Source organism: Merops nubicus, unplaced genomic scaffold (genome assembly GCF_000691845.1).
Source record: "Merops nubicus isolate BGI_N331 unplaced genomic scaffold, ASM69184v1 scaffold39031, whole genome shotgun sequence".
Classification (NCBI taxonomy): domain Eukaryota; kingdom Metazoa; phylum Chordata; class Aves; order Coraciiformes; family Meropidae; genus Merops; species Merops nubicus.
The window spans coordinates 13,391-27,369 of record NW_008586892.1 but is presented as its reverse complement, the minus strand read 5'-3'; the positions used below and the strand labels follow the sequence as shown (position 1 = coordinate 27,369).

General features: G+C 37.0%; 1 protein-coding gene across 1 annotated transcript in view; it reads right to left on the bottom strand.

Annotated features, from left to right (window-relative positions):
* LOC103781073 (DNA repair protein REV1-like) overlaps positions 1–13,689 on the bottom strand; it is a gene marked incomplete at its 3' end in the record, with an annotated part of 29,073 nt that extends 15,384 nt beyond the window's left edge. The window contains 6 exon segments of the mRNA XM_008948776.1: positions 301–408; positions 2,168–2,880; positions 4,824–4,973; positions 11,062–11,230; positions 12,999–13,131; positions 13,628–13,689. Coding sequence (XP_008947024.1) covers positions 301–408; positions 2,168–2,880; positions 4,824–4,973; positions 11,062–11,230; positions 12,999–13,131; positions 13,628–13,684 — 1,330 coding nt within the window.
* Positions 13,690–13,979: the final 290 nt, after the last annotated feature.

The following is a 13,979-nucleotide window of genomic DNA, read 5'->3' as shown; positions in this document are numbered from 1 at the left end:
TAACATGGTAAAGTCATGTCTCAATAACATATGTACAGTGTTATATGGAATGGCTACTCCAGTTTTTACTTCTCCTTACTCGAGATGCTAATGGAGAGAGCAAGGAGAACACCAGTTCCTTCTTTCACTTGATTTTGGATTGTGAGAAAGTAAGCAAGAGTATGAAAATTGCATGGTCTGACTAACAAAAACAGCAGAAAAAGAAATTAGCAAGCAAAGTCCACTTCATAAGGCCCGAGTTTAGCTGTGTCTGTAAGGGCTTAGCTGAGTGAAGTGTAACATGGAGAATTAGATACTAACCTTTGAGATCTGGTCTATTTCGGATAGCCACAGACACAAAGAAGCAATCCATATCCACGTGCATTATACAGCTCTGTGGCTTGGCTGAGCTGGCAACAGACACATTACCTAGTATGAAGATACACCAATAGACAAATTGAACCCTAATTTGTACACTTTGGTACTACTCAAAGTAGTCATCAAGTTTCACCGCCTTAAATTATAAAGAGTTTTGTTGCTTCTCACCAAAAATATATTTACATTTACAAAATGATCATAGAAATATAAACAGTAAACACAGCCTAAACTTAAATTTTTTGTTTTCTCATAATTAACAACTTCTACCTAACCCCAGGAGATTAATGCATCCTGTGGCAACTGAATCTTAATTTTGCTATATTGACACTGAATCTGCAACACAGAACTTCACTCCTTTTTGTTCATCAATCAGAAGACTGTTCCAATAGATAAAAAAAGTTTAGCTGCAGTAAGAGGTAGCATTAATTCTTCATGAAACGCATCAAAAGCCATTTCAAACCTTCCATGCAAGTGGATTTTGTCATTGCTGTACCTACACTCATGCAAACATTCAGCAAGGATGAGCAGAATAGCTCCAGACTGAAAAACTTATGCACCTAAACCACTAGAAATCCTTGGGTCAAGAATTATAGAAGCTAAAGGGTTCATGTCCACGTTGCTGACCTACCAGAGGTGGCTTTATCTAACAAAAAAATCTTAATTTGAACAATGCATAAAGCATTAACAGTGAAAACATACTTTAATACTTCAAGTGAATTGTTCTGCTCAACGTCTAATTTAATTACTGAGTAATCAGGAAAATGTTTTCCTGTTTTTAATAATTTACCATTGAACTGACTCTTTGAAAACAAAAACTGTCTTATAAAGGACATATTTACAAATCAAGTGAATGCTTAAGATGCTGCTACCTGTCAACTGAAACACAGCCATTAACTGTTTGAATACTCTAGGCCAAATCAAAGAGAAAATAAAAATATATTAGCTTATATCATATATAGATTCAAAAAATACACAATAAGGTAGTTTGGAAATTAACTTTTTTTGTAACTGGGGTGTCCTAGCACAAACACAGAATCAGTTAATTTATCTAACAGTATTTTTTTAGGATGTGGTAACAGATTGTCCAGCATACGTTCATATGATTACAAGTGAATATTTTTACAGCACAACGAAGTCAGAATCTCTTTGATAGTACAGAGCTAGCCTTTTAATTAAGACTGTAATTGAGAGAATCTAAAGATGCAAAATACTTTATCTATTCTTGTAACACTTCACCTCTCATGAATTACTTTTCCATTTCAGCCCTTGATGTGATGACATAAAACATTTTGGTCACCAGCTAGGTTCAGAAGTCTCCTACGACACTGCTACCCATTTAAACAGACCCAGAGGTATACAACACTCTTACTAACAAACAACAACAAAAACGACTGAGATTTTTGTTCACTTCCAAATGTTACCCATCTGTTAAATTTTCACTCTGAACTATAAGCAGTTCTTCTGTTTTTTCTCTCTAGATTTTCACATTGCAGACTTGTGTATTTAGATATATCTAGTATTTTTTCCCCTTGATCAATCCACATCTCTTGGTAAAGTCAGGAACATTATTCCTACAAGAAGGAAATGAATAGAGACCAGAGTATCACATTAAGTCACATTTTAAGTTTAAAAAACCCAAACAAACAAAACCAAAAGAAGCTGTATCCTCTAGTTTTCAGTGCATCAAAGTCACCAAGCTTTTCCAGATAGCCTGTAAGGTGAACGTTAAATACTGATCTAGTCTCAGACTTTCAGTGTACAAAGATATAAGATATCTTCTCAACATAAACCTGCTTAAACAAGTATCTACCTGTGTCAGTTTTAAGTGCAGACCTGCCTGCTTTCCATTTTTTTAATTTTTCCCTTCCTGGAAAGACACCGCTGTTTTTTCTCTGTAGGCTGTTGACAAACTCTGTCAACTCACACTTCCACGTCGATATATGATGCAGTCTTGAACGTGAATAAAAGTCAGAAATAAAACTACAATCTGAAGGTTTGGACACAGGTAAGGAAGCTGCCTTGCTAGAAGTAGGTACAGAAGTGCTTTTTGTGCTTGAAGGCCCCTGAACAGTGGAGTGGTGAGCACCATTTATTTTAGCATTACTGTGCAAAGATGAAGAAGAGGATGAATTACTCATAGTCCTATGTGGATTCCACGAAAAGTCTGTATTTTTGTTGCTTTGCTGCAACTGCTGCGTCGTGCAGTCTCTAAAGTCACCCATGCCTTTTTCAGTCTTCTCCTCCTCCTGCACAGGGCCTGGAGAAAACCTGCTTGCAACACCGTTGCCAGAGGGCACCAAGCAATCCTGTGTCTTTAAGGCACTGGTAGACGTGTGTGTGTGTCCGTTGAAAATGGCAGCGCTGTCTCTGTGAGACTGAATCCCGTTCTGTTTCCGTCCAGGCAGGATCTGCTCCAGCTCCGTAAATCCAAAACCCCCACTTTCTTCTTCCTCCTCTTCATTCCAGCTGCTTATTCCATTGGGTGCGATCTCGTTTTCCATCTCACACTTTGTAATATGATTTCTGAAAGAGATATGAGTGTTTAATACCTTGCATTTTATTAAAAAAGGCACACTTACAGGTCATTTCAAGTGCTAGCTATTTATCTTCCTAATTGTTATCAGCATATACTTGAGTAGTTTTTACATTTTCAAGACAATTATCTCAAACTCTGAGCCATGTCCTCTCAATGTCACAACATACTGTATTGCTCTACAAAAGATTTCAGATTTGGGGTGTTATTAACACAGCACTACCAGGACTTTACATCAGAGTGGCTAGTATCACACTCACATTAGAAAAGCTACTTCCAAGGCCTTTAATTTGATCAGCAGTCTCCAATCAAACAATAATTATTTACTTGTTAACAGAACTGTCCTACCTTAGATAGCATGAATGCTGCAGGAAAATGCAAACCACCAGAAGGAGTTACCTTTTTATCAAGAGATGTGATTTTCCTTATCTAGTTACAAACAAGCCACAAAAGGAGAAAAAAGAAAGTATATGTAGAAAACTTCTGTTTTAAAAGAAATATTTTAGAGTAATAGATTCTGTTCAAGCCCTATAGATCTATAAAACCCTAAGTGGAATTAAAGACAAAGCCTTCATGAGGTGTGCATACACCTCCAGAACAAAAAAACAACCATCACTTCCAACTCCCCAAGCTAGCAATATAAGTCCCAAAAAAAAAAAAAAAAAAGATGGGCAATAATTAGCTATCCAGTATAACACTGAAACCAGAAAGCCAATTAGCTGTGACAACAATTTGGTTAGGGTCATCACTATCATAATTTATGCTATACATATTATTTTTTAGGAGTTTCATGGTTGAGAGTGGTATATTAGTGGTACATATTTAGTATCAGTGGATAACACAGGTTTTATACTTGTGCTTTTCAGACTAAATTGATATTTCTGGAAGCATGAATAGTCTTCGCATTTAAAAAAAAACATTAACAATGCAATAATAAGAGGTGATGGTGATTGTATCACTCATCATTTGACTAAAGGTAACAAATACTGTTTAGGATATTCACTCTGTGGCACTGGTTTTTCTTAAATACAGACAAACAACACTCATGTGGTAAAGTCTCCTCAACATTATGCAGGACTGGATGTTAAATAAATCATCCGGCTGTAGAAGAACAAAGATCACCATTACAAATCAGAAAGTATATAGTATCTTGTACAGTCCCCATGGCCCTGTCTGAACAGTAGCCTTGAACCAAATGGCCTCCAGAGGTCTCTTACAACTTCAGCCATTTAATAATTTTATGATTCTTGCCTCTAAACAAAAAGCACATGCTTCTGAAAAAGATGCAGGAACCACCCAAAGAGTCTACAGAACAGACTGTTCAAGGGGAAGGTTTCTTCCCAAATTCCAGTTTCTCTGCCAGTTAAAAATTTTGCGGGCATTTTTTGTTCTATTTTTGTCTCAAGGTCTTCTAGGAGAATTTTTTTATATTGTAATTGGATTTCTTAATCCATCCTCTCTCTCAAGCATGACTTAAACCTTGGTGTTAGCATACATAAGGTAAGCTGTGCCTTTTTTTTTAAAAAAAAAAAAGCTAAAGAACAAATGAGTATGCATTTACATTTCTTCCTAGGTGCCTTTAGCAAAAGTAATCAAATCATAACAGTTTTTTGCTTTGGAAATAAAGACCTGCTTTTCAGTGTCACTAGTCAGAACCCTTTAATGTGCATCTGTTGCTTCCATACAGACATGCTACGTCCTAGGAATCCCAGGTCACATTATCAAGCAAAGTGTGGTCCAAAGACTAGAGAAAAGGCTTGGAGTCAAGGTAGCTGTAGCTCTATCCTCAACTGTTTTATGGCTTTTTTTTTAAATTTTAGTGCCTCAGAGTTTCCCTCTTATAAAGCTGAAATTAATTTTTAGAATGCTATATAGTTAAATATCATTATGGGTGAATGATAAGCATCTGCATTACAAGATCAGGAACACTTACACCCTGTTGAGATCTTTAGCTATATTGCTTGGACCTGGCATGGCATCTTCAGGTTTGCATATGCTATTGAAGTTGAGACCCTTCTGAACACTCGACTGCTTGGTGTAAAGCTGATACGGAATGTGCGAGAGGAGACGTCCAGCTTTAATGCTGAAAGGGGAAAAAAAGGAACAAGTTACTACTTAAGACATTTTTTAAAACCTCCAACCTTTTATGGTAAAAAATACCTCAGGTACAACAAACGATTACTTTGGTCTGTACCTTCTGCTGTCCTGCTCTATGTACTTGCAGTCACTCCCACAGCCCCTTTCCCACTATGAACTCGATTGAACTGCAAAGTAATTTGTGACGTGTTCACTGGTACCATGAAGATACTTGCACAATTGTGTTGGTCAGCTGCCGACCTCAATTTCTCTTCTCCAACTGACACAAATATTTAATTTCAAAAACAAAATATACAATGCCCAATCAAAAAGAAACAACCTACTGAGTGGTTCTGCTTATGCTAACTGAAGAACTCTCACCAAACTCTTTAACTTGGCACAATGCAAATGCATGTGTTCCAAGCAACTTTGGGTAGAATTTGAAGGTCAGCTAGAATGTGGTTTACTACTCAAAATGAACTAGTTTTTCCATTCCAAAAGGATAATTACCCCTTCTTGTGAGAAAATTCGCTGAAGAAAGCTAGACAGAAGAATAATTTCCAAATAGACCTTCCATCAATATCTACCACAATCATGCCAGTTCTCTCCTATGTGTTCCTCTATATCTGCCTCCTCTTTTAATTCTTCCACTCAAACTGCAATGATACTTCAGTAACTCCTAAATTCCTTAGGGAAGTCACAGACTTTGAAGCAGAAACCTCTCAAAAATACACCACAGCATGGTTTAATCTCTCCACTCCAATGCCTGCTGCTGGCAGCAGAGATAATGGCATTCCCAGTCTATACCTCACCTCCTTTTCATATTGAACACTGGGTCACAGATGCTGAAACTTCTCACAGCAGAGAAACCTCTCCCATATCAAAGAAGCTTAATATCAGCATTCAGTTTTGAAGATAAAATTGGATTCAAATTTAAAGATAATTTAGCTCAGTGACAGATACTGTTTTTCTGATCAACACCTGAGTGCTTTCTCTTGGAGATGTGCTTTTAACGAGCTCAGATCTGCACTGCTGTCAAGGGAGCTGGACAGGAGAACAAAAACCCTCAGGAGCTTTCTTGATGCAGTTACAGAAGAATGAAGCAGGAGATCGTATTTCCCAATTAGATAAATTAAAAATAGTTAGGCATATACATAAGAGATCTGGTAAGGTTTCTATGGGAATGGGAAGTAAAAACAACCCTAAAAATACATCAGTTAAATATTGTTTGATACACGAATATATCGCATCCATAAAGGAACATTATTTACATTAAACACTGCCAAACAGAGTTAAAAATACACGTGGTAGGGTTCCAAAGCTTTCTTGTACAGAGAGTGGTGATGCAGCAACTAAGCTTTTACAAAGTCTGGTTAGACTGTTTCTCACGTCACCATGTGAAGCTGCATGTATCACCACTCAGGTAATATCTCAAAATCATTACTGCAATTTCAAGATAATAAAACTCCATATTTATTTAAGAACTTGTATTACGTTTTTAGCTGGAGCAGCTGCTTCACTAGACCAATATACAATTGGTTTCTTTTTTTTTCAAACTGCATTGAGATGCAGCAATAGGAATCCTATTTTGAATGCATCATTCAACATCTTTCACCATTCCACATTCCCTGGATCACAAAATCCATAATCAATAAAAAAAATTAGGTTGGAAATGACCTCTGGAGTTCCCTGATCCAAACACAGCTAAAAGCAGGGTTATCTTTAAGGTTAGATCAGGTGGCCCAGGGTTGATCTCCCAGGGCAGAGATCCTACAGTCTCTCTAGGCACCTGTTCCACTGTTTAAGTCTCTTTCACTGTGAAAAAACCTTTTCCTTGTACTCAAAATTTTCTTTGCTGCAACTTGCAACTATTGCTTCTTGTCCTCTTGCTGGCTCCACACTGTCTATAACCTCCATATAGGTAACAAAAGACAACAACTAGATTCCCTCCTAGTCTTCTCTCCAAGTGGAACAAAGACAGCTTCCTCAGCTTCTCATGTATCATGTTCCAGGCCCCAGCTCATGTTGGTGGTTCTCCTCTGAACTCACTCCCATTTTTCAGTATCTTTCTTGTACTGAGGAGCCTAAGTCAGACACAGAACCCCAGATGTGGTTTCAGAAGTGTCAAAGAGATGGGAAGAACCACTTCCTTTAGCCTGCTGGCTATGGTCTTCTTAATGCAACCTAGTATGCTGTTAGCCTTTATCTCCACACAGGCACAACTGCTCCTCCACGGTCAACTTGTAGTCCACGAGGACCCTCAAGTCCTTCCTTACAAGAGTCTTGGCCAGTGAGTCCCTAGTCTGTCTGGTTGAATGGAATTAATTCTGTTCCATGTTTAGGACTCTGCATTTAACTTTGTTGAATGTCATTAAGTTTCTGTCATCCCTATTCTCTGGTATATCAACTGTTCCCTTCTATTTGCTGTCACCCACAAATTTGCCAAAGGCACTTTCCATTGTATCACCAATGTCCACATCATTAACAGAGACATTAAACTGCATTTGCCTCAGTATCAACCATTCAGAAACACCATGTGTAACCGTTTGCTAGTTTGACCTGCTGACCACAACTGTCTGAGGCAGGCAGTTGAGCCAGTTCTTCCTCCAGCTAGCAGCCCACTATAAAATCCGTATCTCCCCAGTTTGACTAAAAGAATGCAATAGGGGACTGTGTCAAAAGCCCTATTACTGTCATTTGCTTAATGACATCTACTGCTGTCCTGTTGCCCTGTCATCTCACCATGGAAGACAACCAGGCTGGTCAGGGATGAATTGCCGCCCTAGATACAGCCTCCAGGAATGTCTCTTTCCTACTCTTCAGTGACTGTGGTGAAGCTGATCACAGTGCAGTTCCCTGGATGCTTCTTTCCCTTTCTGAAGGCAGAGATGCCATGTGCCTTTTATCCAGTCTTCTGGAAAATCTCATCAGATTGCCACGAATTTTCAAAGATTACAGAGTGATGTAGCAATGGTATCAGCCAGCTACTTCAGCTCCCCTAGATGTGTTCTATCTGGTACTGTAGAGCTGTGTATGTCATATTTCCTTACGTGAATGACAATTCACACCTCCTTTACGTTTGGTAGCATTTCTTTTCTCAAAAATACACCGCCAGGCACACAGGCCGCCTTCAAGGTGTGGAAGTAGACCTTGCCACTGAACACTGAAGGCAGTATTGAGTACGTCAGCTGTTTCCCTATCCTTTCTCATGAGGTTGCCCCACTATTCAACAGCAGGCCAGCTGCATTTACTGCTGCTGTAGCTATAAAGCTATCTCATACTGTGTTAATGTGGTATCTCTTTTGAAAGCTCTACTGGTTTAAAACAAGTAGCTCTTATTTCTTCAAGTATTTTGCATTCTGAATCATCATCAGAAAAAGGAAATGAAGAGTGATGTACCCGACTAATTTTTTGGTTTTCTAGGGGAAATATTCTAAACTATTTTCTACACACTTGTGTTAAATTAACACAGATCTCAAAGAAAAACATTCACTCAAATCTGAAAATCAAAATAAGGAATCCACAAATTCTACTTATAGCATATTTTTAGTGTTTAGTTATCTACAATCTCTGAAAAGTGATTTTATTATAAACATTCAAGAACGTTTCTTAGAAGAATATTCAAATTTGAAAGCCAAGCTCTCAGATCACCTTAATTTGGCTTCCATTGGACACTGCACAATAACCTTTTCAAGCTACATAATTGTGTTCTGTGTTTTTCAAATGAAGGATGAAAGGTTTAGAAAGAAGATCTGCCTCCAAGCCTCTTCCTTCAGCTGTTGCAGAAATGGAGAGGTAGCAAAAACACACAACGAGAGGACTGCAGAAAGAATGATTTTGTTGCTAAAGCAACCGCACATTACTCCGCAATACTGGATTTCAAACTACTGTTATCACAGGATCGCTACGTGACGCTAATTAAACCAGAATTCTAGAGCTACCTGCATTTAACAACAGGTTTACAGAGTCTGACTTTAGACCACAGCTGAGAATGTCCACAGTTCAGAACATACCAAGGGTTTAATGCAGCAATAAACTTTAACATATGCCCCACCACCCTTGTGTAAATAACTGAAACATCTTAGCCTACATAGTTCACGTGACACATCCCAAATTATTGGCGTTTATGGCATTTTATCTTAATGTCTTTTTTGTGGCTTTCAAACAAAAAATGAATATAATAGACATTGTAATAAGTTCATTAATCTTTGGAAAGCAGATATTCTATACTGATAATCATCAATAAGAGACAGGAATTAATTATTAATTCCATAATCATCAAAGAATTCAAGTAACATGCTACAGAGACAAGAAGCACAAACCAAGTCACTGAATTAGCAGTTTGAAACCTCAACCCAATCTTTCTGTGAAGAGAACACAGCAGGTACCATAGTGAAAAAAGATGGCATGTGATCACATAATTTAGGACTAGATCATAATGTGCGCACACAAAGAAAAAAATTAAAGTTCCACAGACAAATGACCTTTTCATTTTGCAACCTTGGGTGACAAGACTGAGGATCTAACACTGCTTTACCAGTAATTTGTGACGGTAACATTTTACAGTCAACTCTTAACCAAAATAAAAACCAAAAAAATCAAAACTATATTGGACTGTACTAACATGATATGCACATGAATATTCAACAAATTTGGAACCTCGACATCCACTGCACTGATTTACACCAACTGCTCTACTGAGGAGAGCATCATTTGGTATTCCAGACATAGAGGTGGAGTATTTAACAAATGAGTGTTCTTCAATACTGTTGAGAGGAAAGGAAAAAATGAGGGGTTGTTCTGAAATTAGCTTTTGTTCCAGATTCTGACACAGACCCTGTTCTACTGAGACAGTGAGTTCCCTGACTCCTTGTGCCCAGCCCCATGTATCTGTCTATATTCAGTTCTTCCGACTTCTAGTCCAACCTTACAGAACCAGGAGACACAGACCCTGAACACAAGATACCCTAAGGAAAATTTTAGATTTCGTGTTAGGTTCTAGCAAGCCTCTACTGAATGTATACAAATTGATTTTTCCAACTTTGTTAAAATCATAACAGCCTTTAATGGCATAAATGAAAACAGCCACATCATTCAAATAAAAACATACCTATCATCAGTTTTTCAAGTCCTTATACTCATGGGCGAGGACCAAAATATGTTTAAAACAATGTGCCTAAAGTCTTTCTGATATAACTATAATTTCTGATTAATTTTTTTTAAATTTACCTTAAGGATACACAATATGAAACAGCTGAATCCAAAGGACTGTCAATCAGCAAACTGAAAATACGAACTGCAAACAGGGTTCCACACGTACATGCACAGAACAGTTCCTTGCCTGCTCTTGTGGACCATCTAGGAAAGAGGCTACTTAAGAATGGTATGACAATGGCAGAATGATTTCCAGAACATATCCCTGCCTGTACTGCTTCCAGTGGGTTCCTTGGATGGAAGAAGACAGATGCATGCCAGATTAACTACTCTGAGCCTGGCTATCGTCTTTTTCAAGGACGTGAGGACACTTCAGTTGATCCTATATATTCTGGTGCGTGGAGGAACCAAAGAACATCGATTCTTTCTAAATAAAATTTGTAGTTAGCTTGTTTTTCCTTTTTTTTTTTGTTTTGTTACAAAATCACAACATAATAAATGTTTAGATAGGTTAATTTGAATTTTATGAATATTCATTTCAACTGATATTCTACTTTATTTGCAGATAAAATGAAACTTGCACAACACACAAGGCAAGAGGTTAAAACACAATCACCTGGTACTTACTTAAACATACTGGCATGAAGGCTGGTTAATTGACTGGATGCTAAATGGAACCAACATGATAATGTTCAGTTTCCTGATATGCCTAAGTCTTTCTGAATGTTCTTGGTGAAGCTTCTTAAAGAACAGTCACCAAGAAGCATATCTTCAATGTAACATTGGTAATTTTTACTCAGCTGTGGCAAGGACAGATTTATTTTCTACTAAACCATAAGCTTAAAATGCAGCCTTCTGTAATTGTGTTTTTCCAGATTTCTCCTCTTTTTTTTTTTCTTCCCAGAACAAGAAATCTCCAAGAGCAGTAGATCTAAACTTACCTTTCCATGATCCACTCTGGCCTAACTACTTTTTCTCCTTTCAGTTCTTTTATTTTGGCATTTGGAAGATTTGTGGCAATTATGTGAGTTGTTTTTGATCTGGAATAATATACATGGTATTGGCCTCCATGCAACATCATTAGCCGTCTTAATTCATCAGCTGAGGGATCTATAAAATTAAAACCAGAAATATTCCTGTTTTGTGTCAGCAAATACAGCAAGAAAAACAACTTTAATTGAGAAATATGATGCCATGATCAGAAAGAATGCAAAATGCTGGGCTTTTTTCCCTGAAAAACCTTACAAGTTCTTTAAAGAACAAATCAGAAAAGTGTTTCTGAAGAAATGTAGAAAACTGTGTTTCTGATTCAAAATGTAAACACTGTACTTGGTATAGAGGGTCTATCCACAACATGTATGGTGTATGGAAAGAAAAAATACTCACACAGATTTAATGCTGAACGACATTAAAAAATGCTTTACATCAACATAACAAATAATTAAATGAACTAATTTATCTTTTCACTTGAGTTTGGGAGAGTAGTTTATACCCAGAAGTAACAGAAAAGAATTAATATCAAAAGGGCTTAGAAACAGCACAGAACTCCTACTATACAATTTACAGTTTAAAGCAGCAGTTAACTCACGCTTTCCTTACCATGTTATTCTTGAATTGTTACAGGGAACAGAGTACCTTAAAAACTAACATCTCTTATCCCCTCTCTTGTGTTAAAAAGAGTACTTATTCTACAAGCAGAAGTGGGTGAAAAAAAAGTTTTAGCTTTTGAAAAACCTCTGTAGTGGTGTCACACTGACACCAAAAGGTTTGGGTCAGCACAAACTGAATGTTGTGATTAGTAATCTGGCACAAAATACTTTAAAAAGTTTATCAGTAGAAAAAGGAAGATTTTTTTTTTAAAGAATACAGTTAAAATTCCATCCAGTGGCCTTCTGTCAACTCTCCAAATACCTCTAATACTTGATTATATCTCTAACTTTTAGCTAGAAATAGCACACGTTTTTCTCCAACTGTTATCTTTCTTACTTGAGCCTTTTGGACAACCATCTTGTAGAGCTCTATTCAGGAAATAGTATATTGAAGAACAATGCTAGATTTTCACTAAAGAAGTTGTCTCTATTAAGTAACTGATTCAGATGTAGTAATAGTTTCACACATCCACTTTAACTTTTTTCAGTTTGTTTGAGCCCTGTGCTCAAACCAGTACTATTCTGTATTACAGAAGCTGTACACATCAGCTATATAATAGCCACAATATTCCTTGCACAGGCTCCTGAAAAAGGGTTTCAAAAAGGTTACTAAACTGCTTTACAGAACACAGGACAAATATGAACTTAAGTATGGCAGATTAAAAATCTTACTGCAGTTAACATGTCATCACAGGCAATGTATATATCTATCTATGGATGCCTGCAGAATTCCTTCAAACTGATTTTGGTCCTACCTCTTTTTTTTGTTCCTCCTTCCACTATTAATGGGTTCACTGTCTCAAGCATTATAGCACTCTGATCAAGAAAACCCCAACATACCTGCTCAAACATAATTTTAATGCAAACACTTCAACTATAAATAATTTAAAAAATTAAAAATTTAATATATATAGCAGCATAGAGGAAGTTAAAGGGTTTCATTTCAAATAATAAGATCAGAGAAATGTGGAAAAATTTCCTCCTCTTTCTATCAGTGGCCATCCAGGTAAATTATTTAGAAAAGTAGCATATCATCAGAACCTAAATCTAATTTTATATTGAAAACCTTAATCATGAAACACAAAGGAACGTAATATACAAAACATATACAGTAACTGTTATGTATTTACTTAGTTGCAAACTCCTGTGTTTTACAGTTCTTTCCTCCACTCAGATAAACAGACACTAGAACAAAAAAGAACAGAACCTTAAAAAAATAAAAGCTTCACCTGTAAAGCCATTGACATAGATGGCAACTCCACTAAAGATAGTTGATGAATTTCCATCCTTCTGGTGCTGTATGGCTGAATCTGACCGGAACTGATCCTCCAATTTCTTAACCTTGGCCGACATGTACCCACCCTAGTTTTTAAGTTAAAACAAAACAAAAGTCATGATCCTAATCTTATTTTCTAATGTTTACAGACAAAATTTTAATGTGGTTAGTTATAAGACTGGAAAAGCAAGCAGCATTACTTCACATGGATTTTGGTTGACATACAAAAGACATTATTTTTTCAAATAAAAAAGAGCAACTTCCTCCATTCTAAATTCTTATCCATCTATATAGAATGTAGTGGAGACAAACAAAGACTTTTAGATTATTTAGTTTAGTTTTTAAATGGTGACTTAAAGCTGTTCAAGGGTCTGAACTCATTAATCTAGCAATTCAGTGGATTGTTGTGAATGAAAAATTTGAAACATGGTAATTAAAAAAATTTTTTTGAACTTAAATTTCAAGTGAAGCAAGCAGGTTTAATTTATAGCATACCTTTAGCATGTATAACAAATTTGTAAACCCTTTTTAACTACGGTGCCATTCACCTCTTAAAAGAAAGGCAGTTGGTTTTGGACGTACCCATACTCCCCAGCCGTCGCCGTCGGCAGCCCGCTTCCGCCATCCCCCCCGCCTCATCCTGACGCTTCTGCAGGGGAAGAGCAGAGCTGATCAGCTGGGTGTCCAGGAACAGCCACCAGTGGCACTTCAGTGAAGCATCACGGGTCATCTCAGATTATCACAAGGACTACATTTCTCAATGGGCTTCTCTGAAGTATATGGGTTACAAAGTTAACCTAGAAATTAAAAGTTGCATAAAAATCTAGTTCCTACGTTTTGCAGTAATTCAGACTGTACCAAAAAACTACGTACCAAAAAACATACACCCACATCTTGTTCTGTTTACCCAGAGTACAAAAAAATCATTACAATG